The sequence below is a fragment of the Watersipora subatra genome, chromosome 7, assembly GCF_963576615.1.
Source record: "Watersipora subatra chromosome 7, tzWatSuba1.1, whole genome shotgun sequence".
NCBI classification, from domain to species: domain Eukaryota; kingdom Metazoa; phylum Bryozoa; class Gymnolaemata; order Cheilostomatida; family Watersiporidae; genus Watersipora; species Watersipora subatra.
In genome coordinates, this window is record NC_088714.1 from 61,568,252 (window position 1) to 61,578,597 (window position 10,346).

General features: G+C 33.2%; 1 protein-coding gene across 1 annotated transcript; it reads right to left on the reverse strand.

The window, feature by feature from the left end:
• Positions 1-648: 648 nt before the first annotated feature.
• LOC137400268 (P3 protein-like) lies at positions 649-9,733 on the reverse strand. The gene is made up of 7 exons (XM_068086597.1): positions 9,653-9,733; positions 8,018-8,192; positions 7,544-7,762; positions 5,378-5,461; positions 3,451-3,598; positions 2,686-2,833; positions 649-1,495 (listed from the first exon to the last, which is right to left on the reverse strand). Exons 1-7 carry the CDS (start codon positions 9,680-9,682, stop codon positions 1,412-1,414), a joined length of 888 nt encoding a protein of 295 aa, XP_067942698.1. The 5' UTR covers positions 9,683-9,733; the 3' UTR covers positions 649-1,411.
• Between the last annotated feature and the right edge of the window lie 613 nt (positions 9,734-10,346).

Below are 10,346 nucleotides of genomic sequence, written 5' to 3' on the forward strand. Positions count from 1 at the left end.
GATGCAACAAGCCAGACAAACACAAAAATTATTTCTAAAACAAACTTTCAAAACCATTGTTTTAGATGGCTGGATTATCACAGGACGTTTTCTTTTAAATACAAACATTCATTGGGTTGTGTTTATTTAATCTCTAGTTTTTGTGTTCTTGGCGCAATTAGAATATCTTGGAGACAGATTGAAGGTAAACCAACAAGTTTATTTTTAAATTTGATATAAAAGTAATGATGTCTTTTAATACATGTATGCAAGTATCTTCTTAGTTATTATCTCTATTTTGTGCTATCTGAACTTTTTATAGCCATTTTTCCTTTGAATATTTGTGTCGAGTTCACATCAAAAAAGGGGTAAAACTAGCAAGCTATAATTTCTCATATGTAAACCATAAACATTTTAGTGATGTAAAGCTTTAATCGGTCTATGGGATGTGAAATACCAAGCGGTTTAATAAGCTAAACAAGATTTATTAGTTGTTGCGAATTTTGGTTGAGACAAAAGAAAAGCAACTCCTATTTTTGCCTTCCTTAAAACAACTATTAGCAATGATTTTTGTGACCTACTTTTTATGTTTTATGTAAGTCAATTAAAAAACTATTAAAGCTAGCCACAAATTTGGCTATTGGTTGTAGATTTAATACCAAAGTAACACCGAATCTGTTAGTTATATATTTTTAAAGTTGACAAAATCAGTAAAACAGGATAATTATAAAAAACATTATTATAAATAATACAAAAATGATTGAATATTAAAATAAAGTGTTAGCCATAAAATTCTTATGTCTATTTGTATATACTCAGAATATATAAAGACTAGAGTATATTCTTGTACAAACCATTTCATCTCAACTTCACATTTTTAGAAGGACATGATTGATGCTATGTTAAGGATGCACATGATACGGAAACAATAGTAGAAGTACCTCAAATGAAAACAATAATAATTTTTGCATAAAGACAAAGTGAGCTATCATCTGCATAAATGTCCTGAGAACAATTTCACAAGTTTTTATGACAGTCTAGGTAATGTATAACTTGTATAAGTAGCCTATAATTTCAAAATACATGTATGTTCTCACTCTGAATACCAATGGTTAAAAATCAGGTGTACCAAAAACAGCAAATACGTAGCTATCTATATACAAAGGGCCTTAGATGATTACTTTTTAAATTATAATATACGTGAAAAAGGTTGAGGGGAGCTGGAGGAAAAACATGTATTGCTGTTGTAACACTTACTACCAAAAGTAATTTAAAACAAAAGCAATTACATTAGTCAAAGAAAATAAACATTTCTAAGCCCTCTGATTTGCTCAAATGTACATAATGTCGAGAAACCTGTACTAAATTAAACATAGTCTGGCAACGCAAGGTTTACTCTATGATTTCTTCTTTAAACTCTAGTTTCCGTAACTTATACAGATTTTTCTTCTTTCTCTTTTTCTGGCTCTTTCTCATCATTGTCCACAACTGCTGGATTGCTCACTCCTTCCTCAAGCTAAAAACACACATAGTCATAAGTTCAATAAAATCACTTTTTAATATATTTTATGTCTATAGTATTTGCACTCTTGCAAAATTAACTTGAACATCATTTCAAATAAAAATTAAAAATATTTATATTCATGATCCTTTCTTTTGCATTGACTATTCATAGCATGTTACCTCCTTTAGGTGTATGTTAAAGGTTAAAGGTTATTACATCTCATCAGCTTCATGCAAAAAGTTTTCATGGAAAATTAGGCTTTCACACTGATCTGACAAAGAAGCCTATTTAGTAAAATAGACAATAAAAAATGTTTAATTTAATCCTTTATTATCTGGTCATCACATCTGCGTAAGCAAATGTACCTGCTATTTACTTATCTTAGTTTTTTTTATAAAAAAATACTTTGGAGGTAGCTCATTGATCGATCTTGAGCTGTAAATTACTGCTTTCACAGGCTTGCCCATACAATTGGCTCAACTCTTAGCAATTCTAGCATTATGTCAAACAATCTTTATGGCAAAAGCATAACAAGTTTTTTTCAGTAGTAAGTGCTCTATTTTAGAAATATTAAAAGTTAAAATAGACAATATTTTATGTAAATAATACACCTTACTATTAGCACTTTTTTTATGAAAATGTTTCTGCAAATGACTAATGTAGTCTATAAAATAATATAAATTCATAATAATTGTATTTAAATTTAAAAAATGCTTAAACAGTCCATATACAAAAAATTATATTTTACTTAAAAAATATTTATTATAACAAAATTAGTTTCATTTCAATGTCATTAAATTCAACTCTGGTTTCTATTATCTGCCACCTTACAGAGTAACTACTGACAGAAGTACGTAGGTGCTAGTAGTAGACAGAAGAATTGATTTTTAGGGACTGCAGTTGCTCGGTGTTTTTAAAGCGATCTTTACTAAAATTAAAGCCCTGTTTGTTTGTCATTCACTCAAAAGCCATGGTTAAAATTTGGGAAAAATATCGCATTACAAAAGATTTGAACTCACAACTTTCAGCACATTAGACTGACCCTCTAACAACAGCACCACTCAACTGCTCTTGGACTGATACTGAATAATTTTACCATTAGTAATTGCATCTGATGATCTCTCACAGCCTACTAGATGGGCAAGAGATAAAAACAGTTGGTCGGTTTTTGGCTATAATAGTTGCTATGTTTGTAAACAAACCTCCAAAGATGATATGGATGCTTTGTGTGATTGTTCAGAGTCGTCATCTCCTTCCTTTTTTATAAATCTTGTATATATAAGCCGTCCAATAAGCAGTATAATAAATGTAGGAAAGGCAAATACAATCATGGAGATGGGCACCGCTGAGCTGCAAAAAGTTAAAATATGTTCATAGAAAACAGGGATTTTAAGTGGTGCTAGGTTCTGTTTGCATGTTTTTAATTAAGATGCTTTGGCCAGCTAAGATATAGTTGGCAGCATTATGATTTCTTTGTTGCATATTTTAAAACGAAATAGAACGTATGTACAAGTTTAACCCAAAAATCTGTTGTGTTTCTCACAAATCAGGTGCCATCTCTTGTTAAACTCACATGCCTGACACTAAAGTCTAGTAAATTACTAAATAAAAGTAAAAATAATAACTCATTGCATTGAAGCTAACTTCCATTTAGAGCTTATTTTTTGTTCATTTTTACCAAAAATGGTTCTTGTACACAAATTGAGTGTCTAAGCATGACACTCATTTTATATAAATAAGTAAATTCAGTCAAATACTATTTTAAAAATCGATAATAATCAATTGTAAAATTCCTAAGAAAACATTTTTAGAAAGAGTAGAAATTTTTATAATTTATATAATAACTTTTACAGTCACCCACTGAGAGGCTTGACAAACAGATGATTATAACTAAACTCTCCTTTAAAATCATTAATTTTTTAAGTATCTAAGATATAAAATCCCATAAGTAAGGTCTCCTATCTAACCTGATGTCGGCCCAAGGTTGAGGCAGTGATGTCCTGAGCATTATGGTTACGATCTTCAGGTTTTGTATAGCGGTCTCTACTCCGATGGTAATAGCAAGTGTTTTGCCTTGTTGACAAGCCAAAGCTATGAGAAAGCCTAACACTCCCCCTAAAAGAACAAGCTCTTACGCATCAGATATCTGAGAATGAGTTGTCTTGCCATGATAGCAGGAAAGGATTAATACTCTGGTGAGCTATATAGAGTGTTGCTAAGAGTTGGTTGTGTCTATGTAATAAAGAATACCTGCTAAAAATTTATTATGAAATGTCAACGGTGGCTTTGAGTTGCTTTAGACAAATTTTGCTCTAAAATATTTAAAATGCTGAATTATTGTGATCTGTAACTTTTTTATATTTGTTATCTGTGATGCACATGTAGCTTTATACAGCTTGCACAGTTTTTGTGTAGGTAAGAGCAACATATTAAATCAGTTAGCAAGTGCAATTCACACAAAGAAGTGCTGCTAATCCAACATGAAATACATAATAATTATTATTATGTTAAAGGAAGTTAAGATGTGAAAATTGTTAGTAAATAACTTATTTACATCAAAATATCAAACAAGTAATGAGGATAAAACTTTGATTCTATCCATGTTTAGCAAGACTCCCTATTGGTTTGCACTACCAACCATTTAATAGAGCACACAACTTCCTATTCAGAGTTTTCTGTATATAAAAGTTTTCAGATGAGTGTAAAGCTGCATTCACCTGAGCCAATGTCATGCCCATTGACTGGATAAGTTGGCCAACTGGCCAAAAATCTTGTGAAAAGAGCAACCTAGCCTGAGACCAATTTTAATTAGAAAGTAATTGTATTGGGCTGTGCCCCCATTAGTAGACAATTTTAGACAAATTTTCATATTTAGTAGTCAATGAACTCACTTTCGCAGCAAATCACAAACTTTCATTTAAAGTGAATGCCATATTAATTTTCAAGGTTGTGTCCGGTTTTGTCATAGCACTAGATGTGAGTAATAATTCCATTGATGGCAACCCTGAAGGGGTTGCCATCAATGGAAAATCAATAAATCAATAAATCATAAATTATTGCTATCAATAAATCAACAGAATTATTGCTCACGCACAACTACTATAACAAAGCCATGATAATTGCAGCATATCATGTCAGCAAAATATCATCCTACCGATAGTTAGTTGCTCATCGCTAGTGATGAACTAACAATGAACAACTAACTATAGGGAGTGCAAACTAACTAGCAAAATGCAAAATATTTAATAAGCTTACTAAGAATGTCTGCGAGAAACTTCCTAGCAGACAGGCACCTAAGTGTGTATCTTGACTCACTAAAATATATCAGCTAAAGATATTTGACCCAGCAAATAAAAAAGGCAAAATTGCCCACCTTCAGTCCAAGCTCGTTCTGGTGTGAATAAAAAAGATTGGGCTGATAAATCTAAACTCTTTCAGATATTGGTCACAAAAAACTATGTTTGCCAATTGGCTGGTGTTAACGCAGTTTAAGTCAGATTGGAGACACCTAAGATATATAAAAAAACTCAAACACTTTCATCTTATGAAAACAGGAATTAAAAAATGTTTCATAGATATGGTGATTAGCAGATTTATAACCTTTAACCTTTTAACCTTTAGTTCTATTTAAAATATAGTTGATGTTTTTAGATGCATGTATCTGTTTTTAACCTTTAGACAGGGCAAATGAAATTGATAGCGTAATTTGACTACAAAATAACTCAACGCAATGCTTTTGTTTCTAAAGATGCTATCTTTCCATTTGCTATTTGGTCACTTAAACCGAGTTCAATAGGAAGGCTGTAGCAGCTACAGCCTTCCTATCAAATCTGCATGCACGATTACATTGGGCTAATGATGCATGAATATTCACATGAAACCTAGCGCACTTACCTGCAACCTGTTGCAGAAATGCGCATAATGCAAGCCTGTAGTCTGTGAGAACCATGCGGAATGCATACAAGTTTGCCCAAATGCCTATAATATATATTGAATCTCAATTCTGAATCTCTACCACTAATAAGTCTCGTGCAGTTTGCTAAAGCAAAAATAACAATTGAAAGACTTCATTGTTTGGAGAAAGCTAACTCAAAGGTTTGTGGTTAATCACAGGAGCTTGGTTGACTTGAAGAGAACATTGCTCCAAACTCCGAACATTAATCAAGTGAGTTATTTGTGAGAAAAGGATATGGGAGTTGCTATGGACTACTGGAGAAAAGAATTAATAACTGATACGGATTCCAGTATATCGGATATAACTCTACACTACATTAGAAGTTGTCTGTGAAATATAGTGTTGACATTATCATAAATCCATTTGCATTTACATCAGCAAATGGTTTGCAATATAGCATTCGCATTATAAAATGAAGTCGCTGAAACAGTAAAAATATTAGTCGCACGCATCAACAATAATGCAGAAACATATAGATTAAGCAGTCAGAGACAGCTAATTACCATCTTCAAAGTAGTGAACATTACGCAAACTGTCACGGATGCATGATGAAATATAGGGCAAGTTAGACAGCTGCAATGTTGGCCAACATATCGGCATTGCCTCTGTAATGCATAGTTTACACATAATCACAAAGAGGACAACTCCAACATATTGTGATACACTGTTTACCAGCATATGGTTTGTATCTGAGAGACAGATGGACCAACTTCTAGTCACTCCGAGTTTTGATAAATCTGTTGCTTGTTTACAACTGCAACTAGGGTACTTTTAGGTATCTTAGTGTATCTCTAGATATCTTACGCTTTGAGGGTACATGATTGCCTTTACATGAGGTGTCCAGACTTTAATTGCATACTTTTCACAGTTGTAGGGCAATCTGAGTAATTTTTGTATTGGTTTAGGGAGCAGGAGAGTATGAAATAATCATAATAAGTAGGTTCAATTAACAATTGTCAAGCATATTCACATTGATGCCTCCTTGAGGTTAAGCCATAGTCAGAGCTTGTAATAAATATTTGTTGCTTACAGGCTACAAAAAACAATCGTTTACCTAAAAAGTCGATCAATTCTAGAAACTGCAGTCATCTATCTATGCATAAAACATGTATTTTCATAACTGGGACAAAATTGTTGCGCCTTTTTGTAGTGAGGGTCATGATTTAACCATTTCACAGTCGTTATGCCCGACGTTAAGTATCACATGTCGCAGTGACTGTCACATACAAGGTGTTTTGTAAAACAGTTGTACACTTCACAAGAGACCAAATGCTCCAAGATGCACAAAAACACAATATTTCTAGCACATTAATATTCTCATGCTTTCAGTGAGCAGCCCACAAATTGTTTACACATATGATCTATGTTGAAGTTTATTGGCTTTTTATCAAGTCATGGATAAATTTCATTGGTAACATTTTGCTGAAAGTGGTGCAAATATAACTCTAAAATTAAGGCTATGTGTAAAGCCCGGTTCACACTATGTCACCGTAGGTTCGAGTTTTCTTTTTGAAGTTTATCGTCGATTGTGTGAACCGTAAACCGATAGCATCGATGAAGCAACGCTAAGACGTCGGGAAAGCTTGCAGCTATCAAACATTCTCGATATTTTGCCAAGCATCGATGACCGTCTTTCAAATGTGAACCGCTTCGGCGATGGTAATTCGCGATCGCTGATGGTTTGATTTAATTATTTGCATTTATGACAGTTGCTGCAAGACTAGTATTTGATTTCAGTCATGTGAAAACCAAGAGGTTTCTTTGCAAAAAGTTTAAAAAAATGAGGACACTTCATCACTGATGCAAACTCGGATGGCTCTGTGATAGGGTGAACATCTTTACCATCGATGATCACCGAAGTATTGTGGCATCAGAGCAAAGGTACGGCAGTATAGTTTTAACAGGCCTTAAGATGAGATGGTCACTTATCACAAACATTAATCTATAATAGATTGTCTTTTAAAACATGACAATGCATGTGCGCTCCCAAGGCAACTGTATTAGGAACCTGAAGGCATCCTCCGTATTGCAGGACCTTGTCATATCCTTCGTACCTTTAAAGACATTTAATTCTTTCAAAGCATTTCTATAGTTTCAAGACTTACCAGTAACAAGGGCGAAGAGGAGCAGGAATGCAATTAGAGGTTTCTGAGCCAGAAGCAGTTTCTCAGTCACTTTTGGAAGGAAGCGCTTTATGACTACTCCTATAATGAGGGGTGCTATAAGAAGGGCCAGAGACTGTGCGAGATCTTTGAAAGGAATGACTATTTCTGTATCACCCAAAATATCCTTTCCTATTGTGTACAGCCACAATGGCATAAAACCTGTAACAGATTAAAAATGGCTTTACTGAACCAAGTTTTTCGTCATTTTGAGTTTCTACATGAAAAATCATATATAGACACAGTACAACATGATAACAAAACAAAATTTTAAATGAAAAATTTAGAAGGATGTTTTTTATTTAAAAAGGTTTGATTAAAATCAAAACATGGAATGCTGCTTTAAAACTATTGGTTGTTCTTTATTCAAACAGTAATATGGCGGTACATGAGCAAAAACAGAAATGCTTCACTTACCTAGAGCTGCACAACTACTTAGGAATGTCATAGCTATACTCAGATCTAGGTCTCCATTGAGAACAAATATCCATGTATTTGAGAAGCCACCACCAGGGGCAGCCGCTGAAGCGAAGATTCCAAACTTCAAAGCCGGATGCATGTCACTCATGACTGACACTATAGAATATCCTATCTAAAATCCGTTAATACAATTTGAACACGGATGCATCATTTGAACTTGACACTGTAGATTTGGCTTTTACCTGTCGCTAGTACAATTGAAATACTAGTGGCAAAAATTTAATTCAATTATTACATTAACAACATTAGTATTAGCGTTGTTATTTGAACCATTCATAGCTATGTATTGTTGGAAAAAGAGTTCATTATTTATTTTAACCCATTAGCAGCTCAATCTAAGTGAGAAATAAGAATTCTGCACAATTATGTTCTTTCAATTACGTACAAGAATTTATGTTGCATAGGTTATTTTGATAGAAGTCAAAAAAGCTAGTTTTCTACAACCAAAATAAATAATAAGAATAACGTTGTTTTATTGAGAAAAGCAAACTAAGGGTTTATTAGCTTGCAATATTCATTGTAAAAGTAATTCTGCAAAAATCTATTTTTTCACATCAAAATACAGTGTGACCCACTTTATGTAAGGTGTTCATAATTAGTAGCCAAGGTCAAGTACTTTCAGTTGGTACATTGTCAATCTTTTTCGATAACATGAGTAGCTAAACGTTTGGCATTTAACACTTTGAGGTCTATTCTTGTACATATAAGCTGGTCCCCAATGCTAGATCATATTAACGACATTCCATCAACTGTGAAGCACTTAAAATAGCTCAATTCCTTCTCGATATCATATTTAAGCTCCAAGCTTGCACAAACTCATTGGAAAAAACCAAAATCAAATAATGTAAATACATGTAGTTTGTTTTGACACTCTCTCAGATGTGATGTTTATTAAGTAACTAAAGAAACATAATGATTGCAGTACACCGAGTCTGATAGTGTGAGTATATTTGTTATGAATATAAAAACAAATATTTTAGTGCAAAGCTCTTGTAGCTGAAAAAACAAATATTTTAGTGCAAAGCTCTTGTTGCTGAAAAGAGGAAGTTTTCTAGCTTTATCTATTGCTTATCCTTTGTTACCAAGAAACTCAATGAGATTGTCATTGAAAACTAGTGTTCTGTCAGCAGCCATTTTCCTTTCTCAGTTAGTCAGAAATAATCGTTCAGTAAGTTGAAACTTTTCAATCTTTCTAAAATCATATGCCATACATAGAGACAAAAAATTCATAATCTTACTTAAAACTAAATTGCGGAAAAAAATTGAAACTACACAGAAAAACAAACCGAAAGTACACGGGAAAACAAACCGAAGCTACTCAGCCGAGTTCACTCGGGTGTAGGTTCAAGCAAGAAAACAACTTCCAAAATTATCTTGGTTTTATGCCTCAAGGTGTTTATAAGTTTGGTCTGGGTCATGCATAGATTGCATGGTAAACTTTAAAGATTATTCATTCACAGTTTCAACAAATCGAGATTATTAAGCAGTTATTACTCTCATCAACCCTTCTCTTTGGTAGTTTAGCTTCCACTGATGTGTGGGGCTGTCAGTGAACGTAGCAAATCTACTCACCAGTGGCATGAGGAGGTATTGGCAGGCCATTCCAATACAAGGAGCAATAGGCTTCTTTAGGTACTTTTTAATTTTATCCAGTTCCAGTTTCAGACCAAAAGAGAAGGTTCCAAGAGTAACAAGCACTATTGCACCATATAGAAATATCTGCAAAGGAAATTTAGTTTAGCTAAGCAAAATTTAACTACTAACTGTTTCATTATTGCTAAAATCACTTTGTTGATATTTCATTAAATTTTTATTTAAGTTTTACTTTTAGGTATTATCTGAAAAAGCTGTTATTAACTTAATTTAGGTGCAAGAAGTCTCATTAAATTATTTAACTTATCAAAAAATAAGTTGCAAAACTGTAGAAACATTTTTAAGGATATTTTCTGAGAACCGTGGAACCGTCCAAAATTTCATTCAAGCAAAGATATCTTATTTGTTGTCTGCACACATATTCTCTTTTTATTATTTGCTGTGGTAAAAATACAGTGGATCTGTAGACTGCGATATAGAAAGCCTTTTCAAAGCAAGGAAGTTTAAAGAGCTGAGGTAGATGCTAAGCAGTCATCTTCTCTTATCAGCTGAACTCGAGATAAAAATGCGTAAACACATGCATTATTACCTATGAGTATTAACAGATGTTAGCATATATCAGAAGTGTGTTATCAGGTGTAGTGTAACTATATCACTAAACAAAGCTCTCAGC